The 25,431-nt window shown below is 38.8% G+C and overlaps 1 protein-coding gene across 1 annotated transcript in view; it reads right to left on the reverse strand.

Moving 5' to 3' along the window:
* The window catches only part of LOC113186317 (coiled-coil domain-containing protein 6), a 116,384-nt gene that overhangs the window by 48,442 nt on the left and 42,511 nt on the right, over positions 1 to 25,431 (reverse strand). The window contains exons 2-3 of the mRNA XM_026393723.2: positions 17,331 to 17,480; positions 1,828 to 1,956 (exon numbers count right to left, since the gene is read on the reverse strand). Coding sequence (XP_026249508.2) covers positions 1,828 to 1,956; positions 17,331 to 17,480 — 279 coding nt within the window. The remainder of the gene's footprint in view (positions 1 to 1,827; positions 1,957 to 17,330; positions 17,481 to 25,431) is intronic.

Here is a 25,431-nt window from a genome sequence, read left to right on the forward strand (position 1 = left end):
GGTCACAGCCCCCATCTCAAGGCTCCTTGGAGCTGTATAGAATATTGACCACCATCATCCTGAAGACTGTGATCAAAGTTTCCACAATATCAAATGTTATGAGACTTTCACTTGGCCACCAGGTGAGCCACAAATAACAATATTTACTATGTACCAATAACAAGTACTTGGTATGTCAGGGACTAGAGCTTTGCTTGGACAGAACAGGAGCTATTTATTTAGGCAGAGGAGATTTTCTAAACTCATATGACTCATTTAAATTTGAAAGCTTAATGGTAAGAATAGATACTAAGTTATTCTGGATATAAATATACAATAGCCAACCCATGAAAACTCAATACCCCCACTTTTTTGGTGGTGGTAGCGATACTAAGGATTAAACCTAGAGTCCTCTGCATGCCAGGCAAGATATATCCCAGTCCTTTTTATTTATTTTTATTTTGAGATAGTATCTCACTAAGTTGCTCAGGTTGGCCTCAAGCTACTGATCCTCCTGCCACAGCCTCCTATGTAGCTGGGATAGCAGGTGTGTGCCATTATGCCCAGGTCCCTCTTTCCTTTTTACATGAAAGGGATGAAGAAATTTTTACAGCCTCCTGCAGTCCTCAAAAACCCAGTAACATTTCCTCTTTGATACAGGCAGATACAAGAATAACACAGAAAACAAGTCAATACTAGTTTAAAATAAACCCCAATGTGCCTTCAAACCTCCCATTCCTGTCAAGGTTTCACTCTCAGATAGAATGTAAAACTAGAACAGTCCCAAGAGGGCCTGATGAACCAGTCTGCACAAGCTCAGGTACAAAGTCAAGATCCGGAACTTGGGACAAATCAAACAATTTTTTATGCATAAGGCTTAGCCAAATTGTCATAGCAGCAATCAGGATCTACAATATAGAAAGCTGGAACATCTCAATCAATTCACTGAATTTTACAAGACAAAATTCAAGGTAACTGTACACAACAGACAGCCTCTGAAAACATATCTAGGGAAAATGTAATTTCAGGACACTAGATTGGGAAAAGTCACTGGAGGACAGGAGGACAGTGATATCAGGGACTTTATTTAGTCCAACAACCAACTCGACTGGAGTGATGATGTCTGCCCACAACTCTGTGTGATACAGGAGTACAAGGACTAGTCTGGACTACAGTCTGCCAAGCGCATGAGACAAAATGATCGTGCTCCATTGCTTTCCCCCTTTTGCATCTTCCAGTTTGCCATTTGATGTTAGTCCACCCTGCTGTGTTTGCAAATGGAGAACCTGAGTTCAGAGAAGTTTGTGAAGTTAACTCAAGATCATGCCACTCGATGGCTGGCCCAGGATGAATTACCAAGTCTAAGACTTTACACATTAGTATCAACAAAGTTAGCTGGGAGAAGACAGCATCATTTAAGGTTGCTAATCATTCAAAGAAGAAAAATAAATGCTGATGGCTTATTCTGAATAACGCTTGAAAGAAATCTTTAGGTCCACAGTAGTAACACGTTCTTACAGACTTCCACAGAAACAATCCTGTGGTTATAATCACTCTTCCCCTTTTGCTTTGCAAAAAGGAACCTGACATTTCCTGCTATAAATCAGAGTATCACCACATATCTCCTGAAACTGAACTAACTGTGGTTGAGTGAGGGGTGAGGGGATATGTGAAGAGAATGAGCAGAGACTATGCAAATGCTTCCTTCAGAAACAAAAGTTTCTTTCCACTGTAGAAAGAACAAGCTGAAATAATATTTTTCATTCATACTCTGCAGGGCATCTTAAAGCTGAAAAGAATCAGCTAATCATGAGAAAGCAGTGTCCAGGGACAGCTACACATGCTTACCTGCTCTAATGTAAGCTGCTTAGAAATGGTATCATTCTCCAGCTTTTTAATTTTCTTCATCAGTTTGTTGACCTGAAATTCCTGCTCCTGTTCCAGATGCTGTTCCAGTTCAGCTTTCTCATGCTGCAACTGTAAAGTAAAAAGAACACAGACATGGGAATCAAGAAACTCAAAAGTCAAGCAAACACTGGTTCCAAAAGTTGATCACATTAAAAGTCTTCATTATATTATCACCTTAAAAAAAAATCGAATTTCAAAAACAGAAATTCCACAATGTCAGTTTTTATTAAATGAAATGCATTTTACTCAGATTTGCATCATGTCTGTAGAGAGAAAAGAGATATCAGAGATATCACAATCACAAAATATACTTCATAAATTATTCAGAATTTTTGTACTATTTCCATGTACAAGTGAGCACAGTTGGGCAAAAATCAGCACTATTAATTTTCTTTGCCTAATGAAATCATACATCACACCTCCCACAACCTTCCTAAAACCACAGGGGGGAAAACCTCTTATTTATGCAATTAAAAGATAAGGCCATGGTGTGATTAGAATAGATTTTATAAAATTTTCCAAATTTCAAAACCAAAAGGAAATAAAAGACAGGACTGCCTGGGGTTCTCATTAATAACACATTATTTCTAACATTCTTTTTTTTTTGGTAACGGGGATTTTACTCAGGGGCACTTGACCACTGAGCATCATCCACAGCCCTATTTTATATTTTATTTAGAGACAGGATCTCACTGAGATGCTTAGCACCTCGATTTTGCTGAGGCTGACTCCGAACTCACAATCCTCCTGCCTCAGCCTCCCAAACTGCTGGGATTACAGGTGCACACTGCCACGCCAGCTTTCTAACACTCTTGACTGTGGGTTTTGTTGATGCATAGCCAGAGTTGGCCCTATGTTCCAGAACCAAGGAGAGAATTAAGTTTAAAAAATAATGAAGTACAAATCTATTTCTTTGGGCAGACAAAGATACTGGACATCAGTTTCTTTAATGCATTAAGACAGGCATGACCACCTCCATTTTATATGAGACAAAATAGGTCACTGGACTAGGGCAATATAGCTGCCAAGTGGCAGAGCCTGGAACACACATGCAGCTCTGAATTCTAAGCCAGTGCTCACCCACTGTATCACTGGGCCAAAGAGGTTGTCATCAGACTGCCACCCATCAGTGCCTGGTGCCTGCTTGCCCAGGGGAAGCTGTATCTCTGTATACAGTTTGTTGACCTGTATACAGCTTGTTTTCCACAGGATACAAGGACAACTGAGAAAGATCCTCTGGGCCTGATCAACCTCAAAATGGCCACATCTAACTTTCTCCACTTTTGACACGTTTCCACTGCTCTGAAAGCACATACTCAGTTGGGGAGGCGGGTGCGCGGGCGGGGGGGGGGGGGGAGTTGGAAAAAGAGAACTCTTAAAATTTATAGTCTTCTAGCAATGTTGACTAAACAGATGCTGTTTTTTTCTCTCCAACTGTTTTTGACATGCAACTCAAAAAAAAAAAAAGTGTCAACTTTTTGCAGGAACCCTGGGGTAAAGGGGAACACAGATGTGAGGTGCTTCTAACGACAAGTCTATTTTTACCTAGTTTGTTAAAACTCAGGTTCTGCAAGACTGAGCAGTCATTACAAGACCTAAGAAGAATGAAACAAGAAGAACAAGAGGAGTCCCACATAGAAGACACAAAGACCCCAGTGGAATAAATAAGGATTATAAGGGGGAAAAAGTCTTCATCAAAGACTTTTATTCAATAGACATTTGCTGTATGTCTTGTTTAGCAGGTACTATAGAGTGGGAGATAAAAATCTATAGTTAAGATATTATCCATGCCCAAAAAGAGTTCATGCATACCAAGCTTAAATGATATGTACTAGTTTTAAAGAAATGATGAACTTGAATCTTAAGACCATTGGCAAAAAGGTGTTTTTAAATACAGTAGCTGTGTTTCTTCCATCCAAAGTTTTCAATTGCTTCCATTTCATTTGCAAGAAGCTCCTCCTTTTCTTCTTTTTAAAGAATTATGCTTCTGCCTCAACAATCAAGGATGTAATCTAACACTGAAAAATCTTTTGCGCACCAACAGCGCATGTCACAGGACATTAAGGGGAGGACAGTTAAGGCTCTCATTGGCCTCAGGAAAATATTCATTTACACAGATGCTCAAACCGTATCAATATCTAGTTAGGTATTTCCTTTAGGGCTCAAGACTGGACAAAGGCCATAAAAGCTCTCAGTTTTAGGAGGTTCATTCTCTCAAGAGCTATCCCCAAAGGCAAACTGGATAGCAAAGCTGTCATTACCAGGACTCAAGAAAGGTCCCCAGGTTACACTAATCCATTTGGAGACTATCAAGCCAACCTGAGGCCTAACTGTTTGCTTAAGATTCAGTTTTCATCTTCCCCAAAGGAGAGCTGAAAGGAACAGCTCTGCTGTCTGCTTTGGTCCCCCATCTCCCGGGCGACAACCAGTCTAGAAGCAGGGAATGGAGCTTCTGAACAGAGAAAGCAAGGAAAAGAAAATACAGTTCTTCCTTGCAACAACGAAATCATCAATAAAAGAAAAAACAAGGAGAAATATAGACATACTTTCAAACCCCCAAAATTATAAGACAAAAAAGGGGGAGGGGCAGACATGGGAGCAGCGACTCTGAGGAACTAATAACCACTGTGTTAGCCTCATATAATTTGTGTGAGAAAAATTTGGGAATTTCTGTTTTAAACAGATACACACTGCGCATTCTTAATGTGAAGATCCAAAATGTTCCAAAATCTGAAACTATTTGAGTGCTAACATAATGCCAAGTGGAAAGTGTCACAGCTGACCTCATGTGATGGGTCACAGTAAAAACACAGGTACACGGACTTCAGGTTATGTGGGTGTCAGGTATATATGGAAACTGACATGGGATTCATGTTTAGACATGGGTCCCATCTCCAAGATATCTCACTAGGTATACACAAATATTCCAAAATCAGAAAAAAATCTAGAATTCAAAATATTGCTGGTCCCAAACATTTCAGAAAACAACCTGCCCCATGTGGCCCCAGGAGGACTCCATCCAACACTCTGAATCCACCTGCCTATTCTAAAGCTGGCTATACCTCACGACATCATAAACACAAAAACCCTCCAGGGAAATCTGGTGCAGGGAAACCCAAGACTAGCTATCAGAAACAGACTCCCATTTTCTCTATTGCTCATCTTCAATATGGGCAAATAATTAAAGGGATGGTTTAAAATTTCTAATCAAAGGTCCTAACCTACTACTATATGAGCAATTTTAAATCTTCCAATAAGGTCAGATTTTCTGAACCACACCAAAAACAATTCAAGTAAGAAGTAATCAAGCAAATTAGGTTGATATATTTGAAATAAAACTCATTTATCTGATTTATATATTTCTAAAGCTAAATGCTCAGGCAGAATAAAAGGTTTTTTCAAAATCAGAACTTTTTATAAATACATTTTTTATATAGTCATTCTCAAAAAGTATGGAATAATTTTATGGTCCTTGGCAGTGCAATATGCTGTTACCATGAACAAAAAAATAAAACCCCTGTGGAACTGGAATCGTGGTATAACAGATTTTCTCCTGGTGGGTAACATTTTCAATGGAAACAGGGCTTTAGAAATAAAGGTTTGTTCCTTGGGGTTCAGTGTGAAAAAATATTCACCTAACTAAGGAAGTCATAAGTAAAGATACAACTATATATCAGGACTCTTTTAAAATTTTAAGGACTAAAACTTGAGCATTTTCTTATTTTATCCACTGACAACAGAGAAGAGTCCCAAAGCAAACATCCAGACCCTTAAAAAATTCAAGTGTGGCATTAATTTGATCTCAAGCAGATTTTCTGGAACCACTTCAATGAACCAGGCATCTTATATAAGAGATTCAAGAACTGTGTACCAAATAACTATATTTTCAGCAAAATTCTCTCCAGCAGGTAGAAATACTAAAATCACTCACCTAGGAGAAACGCCTTCCAGTCTCCACAGGAGCATACACAGGTTGGCTGTTAAGCTGGCCTTCGCATCCAACATGCAATGGAAGTCAGCCAAGGCCCCAGCTGGGCAAAGTGAAAGTCTAGTGGTCTGGGCTGGTCATCAATCCTGCCCTTATTAAGCAAGGCAAGCCTCAGGCTGTCACTCTCACAACTGAGTTTCTCAAAGCAACTTGAGTATAAACCCAAGATGCCCCTACCTCTGTTTTAACTAGCTGACACTCATACTTCTGTGTAATACTTTCTGTCCCACGACCAACATTCTTGGTTTCCTAACAAATACTAAACACTAGAACCACCTGAAGAGGATCAAGTAAAAGCTTCCACAGGATGATAACTGCATTAAGTCATTGGATTGTCAAAAAACTATTAAGTTATTAACAAAAGCTTGGAAAAAATGTTCAAAAATACCTCTCAGAACATCAAGCATCTCTTAAGAACCAACTTTTCATCTGTTCTAGCAAGCAGCCCAAGAAGAAACTGACTCCCACCACAAATTTGGTGAATCACTGCTAAGTGTCTCTTGAGCCCACTTCCATTCCCACCTCCTCCACCCTGCTACTGGTGCCGTCATTCTTGCTCAACACCTCACGTCTCTTCAGTTATCAAATCACACTGTCAGCCTCCATAACAACTGTGGAACACACTCCTCTTCTTTCTCTGCTCATGAGCCAGTCTAGTTCAAGCCTTTTATTCCTCTGCATGAGGCTACACCAAAACCTCCTCTTCCCAGATCCACTTAGATCATCCCAGCAGACAAGTCCTAGCACTTCAGTGCCCTGCCCCAAGCCCTTCAGTGCTCCCGACTAGTACAGATTAAGTCCAAGATCATTCAAGTCTTTCCACAAACCCTGTTGTCAGGCTCAGTCCAAGTGACAGTCCAAGGTTGGCAAACATAAATGCCTTCAGCGTTCAGGCATCAAGCCAACAAGGAATGCGTGGATGTAAGCAAGGGAATGGTTACAACAGCAGTTAAAGGCAAAGTCTGCTTCTTTTTCCAAAGACTTTTTTCTTAAAAGAATATAATAAAACTCAGCATAGTGGCCAAATCCTTATGAAGAGACCATGCTGGTCCAGGGGTCTGGAAGTCTGACCACCTGCTAGTCACATGGGCCCACTCTTACAGAAATTGCAACACTTGTTCCACCCCATGTTCCTGTTCATGAGGTGCATCTGCCTGTGGGGCCTGACTCCCTCCCTCCAGATTACTGAAACTGGGGGATGGCTCAAAAGACTTCCACAGTGCCTTCCCACATGCCCTCAGCATAACGTGCACGCCCCTCCTTCAGCCGTGACAAGCACACTGCTGTTCGTATGCATTTTAATGTCTATTTCCTGGCACTTCTCATGTCTTTTTTATCACTTCCTTCTAAAAGCAGCTCACTCTTCTGGTTCTTATCACATCTCCAGCATTGCATATACATGGATGTGCTTAATCACCATAATACTACAACAGATAGTATTATTATCTGCATTGTGCACAGAACAAAACCACACTTTAGAGAGGTAAGATGGCCTGCCTGAAGTCTTACATATAGCTGGTAAATTCGGGATTCAAACTGAAGTCTGTGGCTTTAAACTTTGGCCTTGACTCCTAGTGTGTGCTGCTGCCTTGAATGCCTGGGCACACTCACGGTCACCCTTATAGGACTGCAGGCTCCACAAAGGACAGAAGCCAGGACTTACTCGACTCGACTCAGAGCATCTAGAAAATGCCATATGTATGCAAATACTACCTAAATGATAAGTGGACTGTCTGCCCTAGATTAAGTCTTACAATGAGCAAAACAACTGGATAAGTACAAGAAGCTGACAGAATAACAAACTAATATGATCATTATGATATACAAGTTAAATTACATCAGGTTTAACTTTTGTTAAAGAGGCTGCTGAATACAGAATAGCAAGCAGTACTATATAGTTCTCTCAAGTGACTGTCTTCCAAATCAATATGACTGACAGCTTATCTGAAGCCCAGCATGTCGGTTCCTGACCACAGCTCCTCCAAAATGGTTATCAACATCCTGATTTTTATGCCATTCACTTCCCTGCAGTTTTGTTTCATAAAACGTTTTTTACCTCTATGTAATTATTCCTGGATATTCCTTTTGCTTGGTTTTGTTTTCTTTTGTCTGACTTCTGCTAAGTGAACTTGTGATCTGTTGAACTTTAGTCTGTATTTTTATTGCTTTATATTATCTGACAGAATGGGCATATCACAATTCATCCTCTTTACTGATGATAGGTCTTGGGGTCATTTCTAGTTTGGGGTTATGATGATCAATGGTAAAAAAAAAAAAAAACATCTTCACATCTGGTGCCCATCTGCACACAGTAGACACACTCGGGAGCAGAATTGCTGGGTCATAAAGAATGAGTATTTCTGTCTTAATTTGAGAGTGGTTCCAATAATGTCCCTTCTCTACCAGCAGAGCATGCAAATTCGTTAGCATCTTCCTGCAGTTCAATTCATTTTCTTGATTAGTAATGTGGTTATGAAATTTGTTTACTGGCCTTTTGGCCATCCACTGAAGTCTGTTCGAGTCTTTGGTCACTTTCCACTGGGTTGTCTGCTTGTCTTACTGGTATGTAGTTATGTGTTGGTTATATATGTTGCAAATGTCATCTCCCATTCTGTGACTTGTCCTTGCATTCTTCTAATGGGATAACCTATGATAGGTCTTTGGTCCTCTTCTTTATGCATACCCTCTCCCCTCCGTGACAGCATTAATTCCCATGGAAATTAGTAAGAGGCAACACTTCCAAATTTCTATCCCTAGACTAGACTTCTCTGCTGATAATCAGAGCTTCTGTCCAACTGCTTATTTGTTTTCTCCATTTTAAGTCCAGACATCTCAACTGAACTTCTGACTTTTCCACTCTAACCTACTCTATTTGCTGTCTTTCCTAAGCTTAAATGGTGGTAACTCCTTACTCTTCCCATCATTGATGCCCAAACCTCCAAGTCTTTCTTCATCCCCTCTATTTTTCCCCACACTATCTACACTATCCCACTATTCCCACTTCCCCACACTATCCACAAGCCTCTGGGCTCTTCCCTCCAAACACACCCAGAAGGTCAGGGTTACCATTTTCACCGCTACCATCCTGCAAGAGTCCTCTCCATGTCTCATCCCATAATACAGAGTAGACGTCCAATGGGTCTCCTTGCTCCCACCTTGGCCCCAATTCCATAATCTTCTCATGACACAGTAAGCACAGCAATCATGTGAAGAGTCACATAAGATTATTTCACTGTTCAATACCCTGTGGTGGTTTCCATGGCAAAAGAAAGCCAAGTCCTGACAGTGGCTCCCAAGGTGTATGTATCCTGAGTACTAGCTACCCAATCCCCAGGCCCATTTCCCTCCCAATCACATTTCATATTCCTCTCTCCCCAGAACCCCACTCTAACCTCACTAGCTTCTCTGCTGCTCTTCCTACATGGCAGGTACCAGCTCACCTGAAGTACTTTCTTATTCCCTCTGGCTATAAATAAAACCCACATGGCCAGTTTCCTTTTCTCCAAGAACTATTCCTGTATTACCTCTATGAGTAAACAATTTAAAATTTCAACTACCCTCACGTTCTTTACCATGTTCTATATTTCCCTGTGGCACTCAATAGTATCTTTTTATTTTCATATTTAACATTTGCCGGTACATAGAAATACATTCTTCTCATGTGGGGAAAAAATCCACAATTCTAATTACTTACCTGTAGATTGAGACTTTCCACTTACACAATTAATATAAGTAGTAATCATAGTTCCTCCTTTCAATCCTCCAATCTTTTTTCTTACCTTTCTATACTGGCTGGCAATCTACAACAATAAATGTAGCAAGCATCCTGTTCATTCTTCATTTCAACGGGAAAATTGTTAATGCATAATTAAACATGATGTTTGGGGAGGCTTTTGTAGGCTCTATCAGAGTTAAGTTTTCTTCTATTCTTCCTACAGGATTTTATCAGGAATTATTAATTTTTTTATCTAATTCTTTTTCTCCATTTATCGACATGATTTTTTTTTTCTTATAATTCTGTGAACATGGGTAATTACATTTACAAATTTTTCCCCTGTTAAACTAACTGTGTCCTCTTAGTATACATCCAACACATTCACGGTACATCCTTTTTAATATAACACTGGCTTCATTTTACTTTTAATTAGGATTTTTTTTTCTCATGATTGACATCAAACTATAATTTGCCTTTCTTGAACTATACTTGTTAAATTTGAGCATTAAGGATATATGTTAGTCTTTTTCTTTTTTTCCTTTAGAGTGCATGCAAGATTGGAATTTTTTATCCTTGAACTTCTGGTACAACTCTCAATGCAGCCATTTGAGTCTGGAATTCATTTTCTACAAACGCTAGCTTGTAATCGGTGATTCCATTTCTTCTACTTTCTTCTTCCCCGGTAGCTATATAAAGTTATGCTTTTTTCAAAAATTTGTCCATATCACCTAAATTTCAAATGGATTGTGACATCATTATTCTTAAGTTTTCACTTACTTTTTTCAATGTCCGCAATACAAGTGATATTTTTTCTGGATTTCTGCCAGAGACTGTAAGCATGGCTTTTATTTCTTTAATTGTAGTAAGCATAGTTGCTTTGTAGTTGAGGCCTGATAATTCTGATATCTGAAGTATCTGTGAAGTTCATTTCTCTTCTGTTATTTACGTTCATTTGTTCATGGAATCTTGAGCTTCATCTCTTTGATGTGAACTGGATACTATGTTTCAAAATTTATCTATAGAACAAACTTATAACCTAGGATGGTATTATTTTGTTCCACAATATTCTGTTTTCCTCAGCCAGGCACTTTAAGTCTCTGTCTGCCTTAATCCAGAATCGAAGTTTTATGTCTCTGATTCACACAGTTCATAGAAAATAGTTCACTCTTTCACTGAGGATGCAACTCTTCATGACTCAAGCTTCAAGTGGGAGGGTGACCCCAACTTTGGCTGCTACAATCTTTTACTTCTGTAGCCCCAGTTCCATGTAATCATCACAAACACCTTTCAGCTGTTTCTGAGTGAACTGCAAATGCCCTGGGTTAGCAGCCCTGAGGCCAGAGTCTCCTCCAGATCTCAGGACAATAGCTCTTCACCATCTTGTTATTGTTAGTTCTCTGATACTTTCAATGAAAATTATAAGTATCCTGTTTTGCTTTTACTTATCATCACTGAGGTTGGTCTGAATTAAAAGCCACATATCACTTTGGTGAGAAGAAAACATAGCTACTTCCTTTCAGAAAACTGCTTTTATTTTGGTTCCTTGTCAGTATCTCAACACTGAAGGCTAGATACAGGCCCTCTATAGCCAGGTTCCAGATAACACCTGGCTTCCCATCTACTCAAAGCACCCAAAGAGCAAAGTTTGAGTATTCTGGAAAAAGAAAGGTCTTCTCACCTAGGGGCTTACCTAGCTTATGAATAAAGGGGAAAAGAAGGTGAAAGCAGTTACAAGACATAAATTAATTATACAAAATTATTATTATAAGGTAATGAACTGACTGGGCTGATGATTAATTACTTTGGAAAAGAAACACAAAATATTGCGCCATGTATAAATACAAAGTTTTAAAAATATTTGAAGTGTTTCTAGTGATGGCTAAAGTTCATCTACAGTGGGGCCAAATATTCAACAGATGAGATTCACCTTTCCCACAGAAATAGCAAAGCCTCCCACTTCTGAAAAATAAAGCAACCCTTTGCCCCAGCTTTACCTAATTGTTTTTATTTTCCTTCTACCTTTGTTTTTCCCTTCTACCTGCTTTTTTCTCACATTTTATGTCAAAGAAGTCAGCACAGAATACCTCTGAGTCTTCATTATTACTGCATATATATATATTTTTCTTTTTTAATCTGTAGGAGCACATCAATTCTAGCAATAATACTAACAAGGGTGTGTATGCATACACACACAAAATACACACTTTAAAAGACAGGCTGGGAGCAGTGGCACATGCCTATAATCCTAGCAACTAGTGAGGCTGAAGCAGGAAGACTCCAAATTCAAAATCAGCCTCTGCAATTTAGTGAGGTCCTAAACATCTTAGCAAGATGTGGCTCAGCAGTTAAGCACCACTCAGTTCAATACCTATATCCAAAAATAATAATAATAATTAAGCCACTTAGCAATTTCTTACAACCAAAGAACTATTTTAAGTTTACTGTGTTTTCTGATCATAACCCAAATTAAGTTTTATTGAGAGCTTTGGAACATGCTATTAACAGGAAAATTCTAGTTTTATACTTTGAGCACTAGCAGTTGCAATTAAAATGCCAAAAAAAAAAAACCTGGTGGTTCCTTGCAGATAGATGGTGAATGCCATATGTTAACCCCTTGCTCCATGGAAAGAAACAAAGATCAGATAAAGTGGAGACTGAGATCATTGGGAATGAAACAAGAAAAACTTGTGCCCCAACTGTTTTGAATGTTATTATGTGATAGCAACTTTCTCTGATCAGTTTTAATAGCCCTGAAAAAAAAAAAACTACAGGCCAAGAGGGCCTCAGGTCTAGCCATTTTAATGAAGAATATATTTCAAGGTCCATTCTCCTCTCCCATAGGGAGACCCAAGTTTTCATCTGAATGGATACAATGGTAGTCTTAGCCTCGATGTCTTTGGAATTAAGGAATTAGTTTCATACATTATTTATCACCCTGACATGTGATTTTGCTGCCTGCACAAACAAATTCATTACTGTTTTAGTGAACTGGGGGACAGGAAGCAGCCTCCGACTCTGGGGTAGATGTTTGAAAAGCAGGGAACTGGGGAGTTGAGGCTCACTTCTGACACCTGCAGACACGTCCTGCTACCCACACACAACCCTTCTGGGGTTAGGAGAGTGTGAGCTCTAGAGGGAAAAATGAATCCATTAGATGGAACTAAAGGAAGAAATGACTTCTCCAGGGAGGAGAGAGAGAAAGCAAAAGAAGTGGTAAGGCTTCTGTCTAGGTGAATAGGCAGAACTGGGACTTGCTGAAATTCTTCCAGTTTTATTCCTCCATGAAAAGAGATGGAAGAAAAATGCTGCTGCATATTCTCCCTAACTGCTCAGCTCTCAATCTTTTGGCAGTGGCAGTTTCAGCAGCAGTGTGGCCCACGACTTTCTTCTCTACATCCTCTTTCCAGAGATGCCAGGAACATTTCAACTGGTTTAATTCTAGGAGGCCTTTGAACCTCAGGAAGCAAGTCAAAAATAAACAAGCCATGACACTATACAGGAGGTCCAGAAAACTTTTCTTCTTAAGTATTTCTAATCATTGATAAAAAATGTATCCCTCTATAAGGACTTGGTCATAATTATTTCTATTATAGCTATCATGGTATTATTTTCTTGGGACCAGATTCAATTTAAAATGCAAATCAAAAGAACACCACTTTTTTTTTTTTTAATCTGTTATTCTTAAGGTAGAAAATTGGGAGTGGGAGGCAGATCGAAGGTCTGAAATTTCAAAGTTGGATTACGTTAATACCCAGCACTCTTCTTATCTCAGTGTTGTTCTCACATTAATAAATAAATAAATATATATATATATATCTGTTAACTTTTGGCAGTCATGTTTGCTGAGAAAACTGTAAACAACAACTCTGAGCCTGAGGATAGGCTCCCCAAAGAACAGGAAGTGAGCCTGATACAATCAGGCCAACATAAAAGCAAGTGGGAAAATTTAAAACAGCTAACACCATTATCAGTCTCAGCAATAACAGGTCTTCCAGGGAATACTGGTGATTGCTAGTTAACAGTTAGCCAGAAAAACCAGGTTGGCTTTTTTGTTTTTTCCTCTAAGAGAGGCCAGTGGAGTGAATCACATAAAGACAAACCAGAGAATTAAGGTTCTGATTATACTAGTGCTTATTGATGTGGGCCATCTATCACCCATGAATAAGTCTTATTCTTCAGGGGTTTCAGTGCACTGCTCCCCATGACAAAGTGACAAGATTTATGAGAGCAACATTAGAGGAGGACTCCGAATTCTCAGAGTCACAGGCCCAGATATTGTTTCAAAATGTAAGAATAACCAGGCAACACAATTTTTAAGTTCCCAAAAAAAAAAAAAAAAAGTTATTTCCTAACCACTAAACCCATCGTACAATCATAATAACCACCTTAGATCTGGGCGTGGTGGTTCATGCTTGTAATCCCTACGCATTGGGAGGCTGAGGCAGGAGGATTGCAAACTTGAGGCCAGCCTCCACCACTTAGCAAGACCCTGTCTCATACTAATAACTGCTAATGTATTAGAGAATCACCTTTTAGATATTTCTACTAACACGTTACATGTCAAATTGTGAGTTTTGCTCGTAAAAAATTTCTTATCAATTTTAATTACAAATAATGACTAAACTACAACTTTTCTTCAATGCATTCCAGGGCAGCATTCCGCTCAGAGGCAAGTTTTTGCGAGACCTGCCAGAAATGCTAGAACTTTTAGACCAAATTCTCACCAATCAAGTAGTCAATCCCATGATCTGGGCTCAGAAATGAGCAGATTTTCCAGACCAAAGAGTTTTCACAAAATGGAGACATAATGGACAGTCACAAAATCAAAGGAGCGAAGCTGCATGCTCTCCTTGGTGTGTGTATGTAGCTCTCCTTGGTGTAGGTAGTTTGTTTCAGTAAGGATTAGCATGCCTGGGGGTGTTGAAGCTACCACCCAAACAACTGGATCTTCTAAAGAGCAGGGATTTCCTCTCATCTACACTTAAACTTGATTCAGTTTTTAAAGGTATACCAGTTGGGCAACAGCAGAGAGGAAGGGAGACATTCTACAGCAATATTCTCATTTTTGTTCTCAGGATGAAAGAGTCCCTTTGAAATGCACATAAAAGCAACAACCAATTACTGTCAGAGAAAACAGCCAGAGCTTGCGGACAACCTCAAACTGTTCTATAAATAGCCCCTCCGTGGCCTCTAGTGAAAAATGCTAAACACTTTCATGGTGCACAGGTCAATTCACCCACTTGTCTATTGGTGACACTTGCAGTATGGTTTCTCTAAGCAGGCATTTCGTTGTAAAGTCCTATCCAGAAGCAACCATTCTAGAAAATCATATTTAAGTAATTACACAGTTGGAAAAGTCTATTGGTATCAATTACTCTAAAAATCTTCCAGATGGAGAGAAGTACTTCCATGCTGGGTGGCAGAAATTCTGAGTATTCAACAAAGGACTGGTTGAAACCATTAAGTAAATATGTACTGGGAGCCTGGGAATGGCTGCCAAAAGCCAGGGAGCCCTTCCCCACTGGCCAACAACAGAAGGCAACAGTTCTTCGTTTATTACAAAATGTTGTGATACCTGGTATCTAAAGTGATAGATTATGTATCAGGCCACAGAATGGACATCATTTAAAACCCTGCAATGGGCCTCAACTTGAAGCCTCTGGGTATCCATCTCCTTCCAAAAGCCTAATATCCCAGAAAAAGAAATATGGCATTACTGTTTAGAGGATAGTGAGTTTCAGTCTGAAAATGTCCTGGAGATAGATCCACCTGGTGACAGTTGCCCAACCATATGAATGTTTTGACTGAGGGCGAATGTAAGACCTGGCCACGCAAGGCCTAGAACTATACCTTATACTATTTTTGACAAAAACAGTTTATTGTATTTCAGCTTATAGACTATTCCATCTCTTTGGAAAGGAAATACTGGGGGAAGTGAATCTAGGGTTTAATATATCAATTTTTTTCTCCTACAGCCACTCATAAACTTTTAAAATACAAGAATTATGGAAAAATAATCACTACAATTCTTCAGGCTATAGCATCACTTGTAGGATGTTCAGAGCTTAAATTTAAGTCCAAACCTTCTTATGGCAGTTCTGTGTTACATGGCTCTTAGGTTTTCATTCTTTTTTACTCTTATTTAAAGGGACACCAATGTCCTTGGAAAGCAGGTGGGTTATAAATGAATGAGAGGTCAGTTATAAACTGACAGCCACTCACAGTGGAGACGAATCTTTAGAGAGCAAAGGAACATCATCTAAGTTTTTGTTGCTTTTCTATGGCACTTTGATCAAACACCCCCCAAATACTAAATATAATGTTAAGTTTGGGGACAAAAATTTTTCTTACAGTATCAAAAAATAGGGCACCTAAACTCGGGAAAAACAAACCATAATTGCATCCCTATCGTTCTAGAAGCACCATGCAGAATAAGCCACCTAAGTTGCCAAGGTGAGATACATCGCAAGTCAAATTAACCTTCTCCCTCTTTTTTTTTTTTCTCTCTAAATCCAGTGCAAATGAATAAATAAAAAGTTTCAGTGCAAAACTTTTGCCATGAAGCTCTGCTAAATGATAATGGCTAGGTACCTCTATCCTACAATTTCAAGAGCTACCATCTAAATCAAATTTTGTACAAGACTGCAACAGTATCCTTATTCAGTAATCAGGAATAAAAATGAAAAAAAGAAAAACAAAAGTTGCTTGTACAGTCTTCATACTAAAGTTTCTATATAACAAACCTTCTAATATCCTGTAACGATCTTCTTTGTGAGGAGATAAGAAATTAGAATATTTTTTTAAAGCCTCAAATATTTTCTTATTACAACCTTACTAAAATACATACTTCAGCCTAACTGATGAACTTGTTAGTAATCTGGTAAATAGAGAATACAGGGGTGTTTCTTTCAAAGATACGTAAAATTAGTAATAATGTTCCTGCTGTTATGTTTATATCTGTTCACTTATTTTGGACATACAGTGCTAAGTAATGAAATCCTAATATCCTATGTATTCTTAACTTCATCCTGAGTAATCCATAAACTATTTCTTCTAAAAAATTTTTTACTTGTACTTTGTTAGTAAGCTTTGAAAGTGATTCTTTTTAATATGGAGAGAGGAATGCATCCTCAACTAGACAAATCAAACTCTCCTTTGCTTTATATGGTGTCTTCTTTATATTATTAATGATTGTTGGTAAGTTTTAATACTTGTCTGGTATCTGTTTAGTAATACATTACTCACCCATCTGAATGCTTGACTGCAGTTTTAACTATCATGGATACCTTTTTTTCCTTTAAAGACATTTCAATTTATGTCCTCATATTTTAGTTCAAGAGACCCACTTACAAATATCAAAATTATATACTCATTATAAATCCCCTGTAAAAGGAAAAAGAAATCTCATATTTGGTGTTAATCCTTATATTTTCAAAATGCTCCATATAACATCGCCTGGGTTGAGGCCTCATACTTATCAACCATGTTTTGAAATATCCAGGGTATAAAATATCTTACTTTCGATTACAGATGGGCTACAGAACCACAGTTTCAAGTATCACACTGCTGCCATCCTTAAACTGGTATTTTTAATCTCCAAAGAACTTCAGCTGTAACCTCATCAGCAAATGTTTCAAGCAAAGTGCTCTATCAAAGTCTTTTTTTTTTTTTTTTTTTTTTTTTTTGGTCCTACAGAGGAAAATAGGCAGGGAAGATGAGAGGATAGAAAAGATAATTTACCTGCATCAATTTTCTGGAGAGCTCATTAGTGAGGAACTCTTCTTCCTTCTCGTAATTTACAGCAAGGGTTTCTTTCTCCTTCTGCAAAGCCTGAATTTTCTTGAATAAAGTATTACTGATGAATTCTTCTTCCTGCTCAGCCCTGGCTTGCTGTTTTACAAAAAAAAAAAAAAGTAAAAGAGAACAAAACAAAAACACATGTTAAGGAAACAGGAAATTTACTAATTGTAATATAGTTCTTATTTCCAGAGAGGGTGCCTATTTTAATTAGAGTTCTATTTTTAACTATGACCAACACACCCCAGCAAGCACAAAACAGCAAATATTACTATTACCCCAAAGGGACTCTCTGTACTATGCATGGCCCTTCTTCTTAAAGTGATATATCAAATTAGCAAAAACTGTACTGCAGTTTTGGGATACTTTTATGTTCATTTTTTGGTATTGGGGATTGAATGGGCGTACGGGGGTACTGAGCTGCTAAGACAGGGTCTCACTAAATTGCTGAAGCTGGCCTCAAACTGTGACCATCCTCCCTCAGTCTCCCCAGTGACTGGGATTATAGGCACACATGTACTACAGTTTTTATGAAGCATTCACAAATCAATAACTGGAACACAGAAAGTTCCTTCTCATGCAGCAGAAAGGTCCAGTATGTGAATGCATTCCTACTAACTCTCCAAGTCACTACTTCTCATAGGCTTGTAATTAAAAAAAAAAAAAGAATGTTGTCTACATATTTTAAAACTGGAGCAGAGAAGTTCAAATCACTTAAAAGAATATCACCTCTCTTTAAGACATTATTGAAAGCATATGGGCATACCATTAAAACAAAACAATAGAGGGCTGAGGTTGTGGCTCAGCGGCAGAGTGCTCGCCTTGCACATGTGAGGCACCAAGTTCCATCCTCAGTAAAAATAACAAACAAAATAAGGGTATTGTGTCCATCTATAACTAAAAAATTTTCTAAAACATTTTTTAAAAAGCAATAGATACACATGGACACATTAACGTGTTCATGGATATAATTACTAGAAGACAATAAACCAAAGCTATTAACAAAGTAGTGAGAATCTCATCTGTAAGAGGTAAGGGCAGATGAAAGGATTTTTTTTAACTTTATTTCCCTACTGGGAATTATTGGGGTGATGGAAAATACAGGTATTACTGAATTAAAACACCTGAAAAACAGAAGAAAAGGGAGTCAGGCTTAATTCAATGACAATATTCTTCTGTCGATCCTCACAAATGCTTTAATAGACTAAACAGACTAATAAAAGTTAATTATTCTTTTATGTATGGGAAGAGATACTGGGGAATGGACTCGAGGGTACTACCTTTTTCTTCCCTTTTTTGAGACAATCTTGCTAAATTGCTAAGAATGACCTCAAACTATGATTCTCCTGTCTCAGCCTCCTGAATTGCTAGGATTAAAGATGTATGCCACTACTGTACCTGGGAAACCTAACCATCCTTGAAGGAGAGTCATCTTTTCAGAAAGAAATGGACTCAATTGTATTAAAAGCACTTTTTAAACTGCAACATTTTGATGCATCTGTACCAAATAATGCATTTCTATTTTACCTGCCAGTCAAGGGAGGGAGAGCTACATGAATTCCAAACCTCTAGCACCTCCACTTATTATAAAAGGGCCAGAGGACAAGAAACAAAAGGGACTCACATCAATTACCACCTTTTAGCATTCAAAAGTCCAGCAACCACTCCCAGGTCTTATGGCTTAAATTTGGTACCCATTTGCCAGCTTCCAACACTTGCACCCTAATACCACAGTTTAATGTAGCATCACTCCCTGGGCTCCACATCCCAGCAGCCCTCGAGGAAGTATACCATAGTTCCCAGAACTGCTTGCCAAACAATTCTATAAGAGAACCATGCACAGTACTTAGACTGAAAAACAGTTAAACTAAAGCTGGAAACTTTAGGAGAAAGTCCAGAACTCGAGTTCCTAAGGAAGCCATTCTGGAATAGTCCAGGAGAATTGAACAATGAAGAACACATCCACCAGCTAATAAATTCCTGTGACAAGCCAAGGGCACACACTGAATACTGTGGCTCCCTTAATCGCCTCCTGTTTCACTAGACCTTCTCAATGCCTGGTCCTTGCACTAGAGTCAAAGAGAACTGCTGGGCACTGGGGCTTCCCTGGCCCTTTAAATCAATCCCTACTCCTCTTCCAAAGTCGCAAACTTCAAGATGTCCTCCTGCAATGGGCAGAGGGCCAAGGTATTTACTTAAGGCATATCTGACATATATATCCAAGCCCACAATCTCTCCAAGCTACCCGTTTTTCCGGTTTTGATGGACAAAGCCCTATATGATTTGAATGATGATTACTCTGAAAGTTATAGAAGAAAAAGAACAATAGGAACCATAATGCTCTCCAGAGTCTTAGAATTCAAAAGGGGGGCTGCCATCAATTAGTTTCATTATCATGCCAGACTCAACGACTTGCAAATTATTGCACACTTAAGAGTTCAGACATTTAGTAAACTTAATCATTATCGACAAAGAGGGCCCCCGATGAGGCTGAGCAGATCATCCTCCCATTTACATGGGGGCTTGGAAGTAACCAGCAGAAAATAAGCTAACAGTTTATTCCCGTGAAACTGAAAATAAACCCAAGTTGTATTTGTGTAGCTCTCTCTTCCATGTGATATAACCATTAAGTTATAGGGATAATAGATTTCAGTGTATTATAAAAATGAACTCTCAGAGAAAATAGGTTGCCAAAGGAATGGACAATGACTGCTCAGTGAATGGTTCCCTAAAAAGGGTTTCTTTTAGAGGTGAAGACATTTTCTGGAACTGGATGCTAATAGTTTACACAAGCTTTTAAATAGACAAGAATTCAAAACTCAGCTGGGTGTGGTGGCACACACCTACAGTCCCATTGGGTGGCTAAGACAGGAGGATCACAAATTCCAGGCCAGCCTTAGCAACTCAGGGAGACTCTGTCTCAAAATAAAAAATAAAAAAGGATGGGGATATGGCTCAGTGGATAAGCACCCCTGGGTGCAATCCCCAGTACCTAAATAAACTAGAACTCACTTAACTGTACATTTTTAAAGGGTAAATTTTATGGTATGTGGATTGAGTCTTGATTTTAGAAAAAGGGGCTCTGATAATTAGTAGGATCTGAATTTCTCAGAGCCCAGTTTCGTTGCAGTTCTTCACGAAGAGAATGGCAAAATTTTAAGATGCGGGCAGAGAGATGAAGGATAGGCTTGTTCTACAGTTTCTTCCAAAGTGAGTGACAAATCAGGGGTCTTGGGAAGCTGAGGCTTTGACAAACAAAATTATTCACCATTTTAGAATAGCCTCTTCTTTCTAGGCAAAGCCCATTAATAGAAAATGCCACTCTCAGGAACTCTGAATGACCACGAGGGATTGGCCTGTTAAAGGCTATTTAACTTAACAAAGGGTTAATGTGGCTAACAGTTTATCCAAAGCTCCCATGAGCCAAGTTTTCTGCCACCAGTTCTAAACTCTAGTGGGGGGAGACGGATGTTCAAATGGGACAGATTGGCTTAAGAATGAACACATAAATGAAGAAAAAAGACAAAGATATCCAGTGTATCCAGTGAACCTCAAAGAAAAACTTTAGAAAAATCAGACATAGCATATTAACACTGTGGATAAACTTGATATTGGAGAAGGAACCATGCATGATAGAAAAGTATCCAGTGTCCATTCACTTTCGCTGGCAAGTTTCTCCCTGTGCTGTGTGTAGTATGATCTCACTCTTGATCTTAGTCTTGGTTTTATTTTCCAATCCAAAAAAAAAGGCCATTTTTATTTAAGCCATAAAATAAATTATCTTTCCAATGTATTCCCACAAAACAACCCCACAGGCAACACAGAAGACTGTGGCCCAAAGAAAAAAAACAACAAACCCCTGGGCACCTATGTGCAAGATAGGAAGAGAGTCAGCCAGGCAACAAGTGGGCCAAGAGGAGCTGAAACAGGTCCCTTAAGAAATCTCATCCACGGGTTTTATCAGCATATTTTCCCCCTTTTATCTGAAATGCCTGAAACCTCAGCAGGCCTGAAGAAATACAAATTCAAACTTAAAGCTACACTTCAATCAAGGTTTACCTAATCCCCCTCTAAGTTCTCAAATGAAAATGTAAATAAAAACATTAGAAACTCTTCCAAAGAGGAAAGCTTTTCTTATTACCATCTGGTATATTTGTATAGTTGAAGACTGGGAAATTCAAGCAGAAATTTAAAAAAAAAAACTGATTACATTTTCATGCTCGATAGATATGGTTCAAGTTGCTACGTTTAGAAATGGAGTGAATCTTGTATAATCTCACTTACTTATTAGTGTTTGCTAATAAACATGTTACCCTCCACCCAGCTGTAATAGTGTCTACTAATATGAAGACTAAAGTACCTTTCCATCATTTTTTTCTCATTTACCAAAAGCCCAACACAATCAGTTTAAGGGGGGGGGGGGCAGAAGGAGGACAGGAAAAATTTGCCAAGTCCTCAGGAGAAAATAAACACTGAAACAATTCTTGTAAAATATTTTCTCTTGAGTCACCACATATTTAGGTAACCATACTATACATAAGCATAATTTTCTGCATACAAGGAAAACAATTTGCTCTGATCCACTGTTATCAAGACCTGGGAACAACTTTGATGGGAGATTCCAATGTTATTGCTTAAGGTCTCTGTTATCCATAGCATCTGGAGGGTTGGTATAAAAAGAATTCCAAATCTCTCCACAATGGCACTCACTGCTGAGAAAATCCACATGCCAAAACCAAAATCACGTAAGATGATGTAACTCATGATCTGTCAAGCATAAGCTAAAGAAGGGTTTTCCAAAGCAAGAAATTACAGGCAAACATCTATTTGATAGTGGGTGTGGGGAAAGGATATAATTAGGAGAAAGTTCACCTTACTACAAAGAGAAGACACTTGCATCAGCTTTAAAAAATTACTTTTAAGTTGGTTCATAACTTCTTTTAACAAAGAATCATAAAACTAAGATATCTTAAATGTTCAATGCTTAAGGATCTAAGCAAGATTCATCTATTGTAATTACTTAAATCTAAATAACATATTTGAATGCATTATTCCAAGCATTTAAACTTACTCTTTGATTGTCTAGTCACTTATAATCTAAATTTTAATGATCTTAAATCTCAGTCTGAAATATCATCTGAACCATCTAGTTAGAATTGCAGGCACTACACAACACACGGCCAAGCAACTAAATAAAACCCAATTCTTTTTAAACTGTCATTTATATGTGCACCACTGCACATATGGATTTTTTTCTGGGAGATGCTTGGAGTTTGAAAGAATTCCTCATGACTGATGGCTGCTGGCACTTACGAGATTAGCTCAAATATCAAGCATGCCAATGGTTTTATCAACACAAACTACATTCCTAAAGAAATCTGCTTAACACTGAAGTACCAGGATGGCAGGGGTGGGTGGCAGTGACACAGAACACAAGCCTGCAAACACCTTCCTTTCTTCTAATAGAGTCAAGAATAGGATTCTGATGATATGCCTGAGAATCACAATTCTGCAGTTAGTCTGGGAAGTACTAGGACAGGGTGTGCTTTCTCCACATACTGCACACTTGCTGGCAGTAAAAGCAATTCATCAATTAAAGCACTTTTATTATCTGCTCTACTCTAGAATAGCCAACAAGTCACTAACCTACACAGGGATCAAGTAGGACATTACATGTCCAGGCAACTGCTATTTTTGCCTCAGAGTCCATGCCCAGGCTATTGCCACAGAAATGGAGGGTAAGACAAACAAAAAGCACCACAGGGTAACTTCCTGAATAACACAACCTAGACTGAGGTTAATAAGGACTAAACAGTTACCAAGTTTTGTGAAGCTGTAGTACCTCTAAAACCAGCTTTGGAAAAAGGACTAGGAGACTCTGCAACTATGGATTCTGCAGAGGACAGACACATTCCCCTGTGTGTGTGCTATTGCCCAGGAGCAGAACACAGCTCCACACCATGTGCATTCATCCCCACCCAAACTGGTCCACAAATGGCTCAAGAAGATAAGTCCATTGGTCACTTGCTTGGAAACAGAGAGATGAAAGACTACTAAAAAATTAATGTTGACACTGGCTTTATGAACTTTATGTCTCACAGACCCATAACAAACAGGAAGGGGAAGGTTCATATACAGTGTCAAACTCTGGAGTCAGGCTGCCTGGCTTACAAGGTAGCTGTGGGGGCCGGGGAAGGCATGTGACTTCTTCAAGGCACAGTTTTCACCTTTGTAAAGTGAAAGTCATATCTCCCTCTAAGTTGGTTACAAAGACAAAATGAAATAATCCACAGTAAGGGCTTATCACAGTGCCCAAGTTTTCTAAGAAACCATATATTCATACAATAGAATGTTATTCACTCATTTAAAAAAAAATGTCATAATATATGTTAAAACATGGATAAACCTTGAAAACATGCTAGGTGAAATGAATAAGACACAAATTTCACATACAACTAAGATGCCATAAATATGAAAAATCCAAAATAGGCAAATCCACATGAACTAAACGTAGATTTGCAGGTGTCCAGGATTGAAAGGAGGAAAGAATGGGAAGTGAGTGATCCCTAATGGGTGGGCCATCCCTTTTCAGGGTGATGAAAATGTTTTAGAAATAAGAAAACGATGGCTGCCTAACTACTGAACTGTTTACTTTTTAGGTGCTCACTGTGGCGTATGAATTGTCTCTTTTTTCAAAGCCTTTATTATGTGACGGTGGAAAGGACAGCAAAACTCAATCCCCAGGGCCAGGTCAAGAATGGCAGCTTGAGGAGGAGGAGTAAAAGCAAAACTGGCCTGTGCGTGCAGTGCATAGGGGCAGGAAGGCCTGCCATCCCCAAGACTTGGGCAAAGACCCACTGTCCCAGGAGAAAAGTAGGTAATGCTCTCCTGCCCCAGACACACATCAGATTGAAGGCAGGGACTGGCGACCAGAGGAGGAGGGGACAGCAATGCTGAACAGACCTTATGTCCTTGGCCCAGGTTCCCAGGGCTTATCCAAGAGAAGAGCTGAGAACCGCCCCTCAACATAGGAGAGACCACCAACAGTGCAGCAAGTGCTGAAGAGGGGGCCAGAGTGTGGGGAGCACCCTGCAGCCCAGGAGAGTAGAACATTAACACTCAGGAAAGTGGGACCCCCACCCTAACTCCAAGGTGACAGTAGCCCACAGCTGAGGCATTTAAAGCCTACAGTACAATAAAAGAAATAATCCCAGCAGAACCCAAACCCAACTCAGCTGTGGATTAGATTACTTCAACCCCACTTTAATGACCTCACAGAAGAGGAGGCAAAAGTTCATTTCTACCTCAGTCTCTACAGGTCTTCTATATAATATCTGGCATTCAGTCAAAATTATTTTTTTTAAAAAATCACAAAAAAATGCAAGAACAAATTAAGATATCAGTCAATCAACAGAAAAGACTTGGAGATATACCAGATATAAAAACTGTTGATTTTAAAATAACCAAGATTGATGTGTTAAAAGATCTAATGAAAAAAAGTGAACTACAAGGAGTATACAGAGAGAGGGAAACTAAAATAGTTAAAACAGAAATGATCAGGATAAATAACTTGGTATCAGAGAAGAAGTGTTCCTCCAATGAGATCATCGTAGAGAGGATGGTGTGAGAACAGGGTAAGAAACCCTCTCATCCCAAAACTTGGACAGAGACCCACTGACCCTGAAGGAAAGCAGACTTAGCATAAATTAGAAAACAGAAAACTAAAGCATCCATAGAAACCATTAACTGAAGTAAAAATTGGGGGGGAAACAAAAAATTGTGGTGGAATTCTCATCCATGGGAAAATTTCTAATGTTCTATTAATGTAACTGGAGTCCCAGAAAAAGGAAAAAAAAAAAAAAAAAAAGAATTACTTGAAAAGACATGGCAAAGAATTTTCCAAAATTAACGAGAACAAACCACAGATTCACAAAGTTCAGGGAACCTCAATCAGGATAAACACTGAACAACATAAAACAGACACATACCCTTTAGTCATCATAATCAAATTACTGAAAAATCAAAGATAAAAAGAAAATCTTAA

This window comes from Urocitellus parryii, chromosome 5 (genome assembly GCF_045843805.1).
Source record: "Urocitellus parryii isolate mUroPar1 chromosome 5, mUroPar1.hap1, whole genome shotgun sequence".
NCBI classification, from domain to species: domain Eukaryota; kingdom Metazoa; phylum Chordata; class Mammalia; order Rodentia; family Sciuridae; genus Urocitellus; species Urocitellus parryii.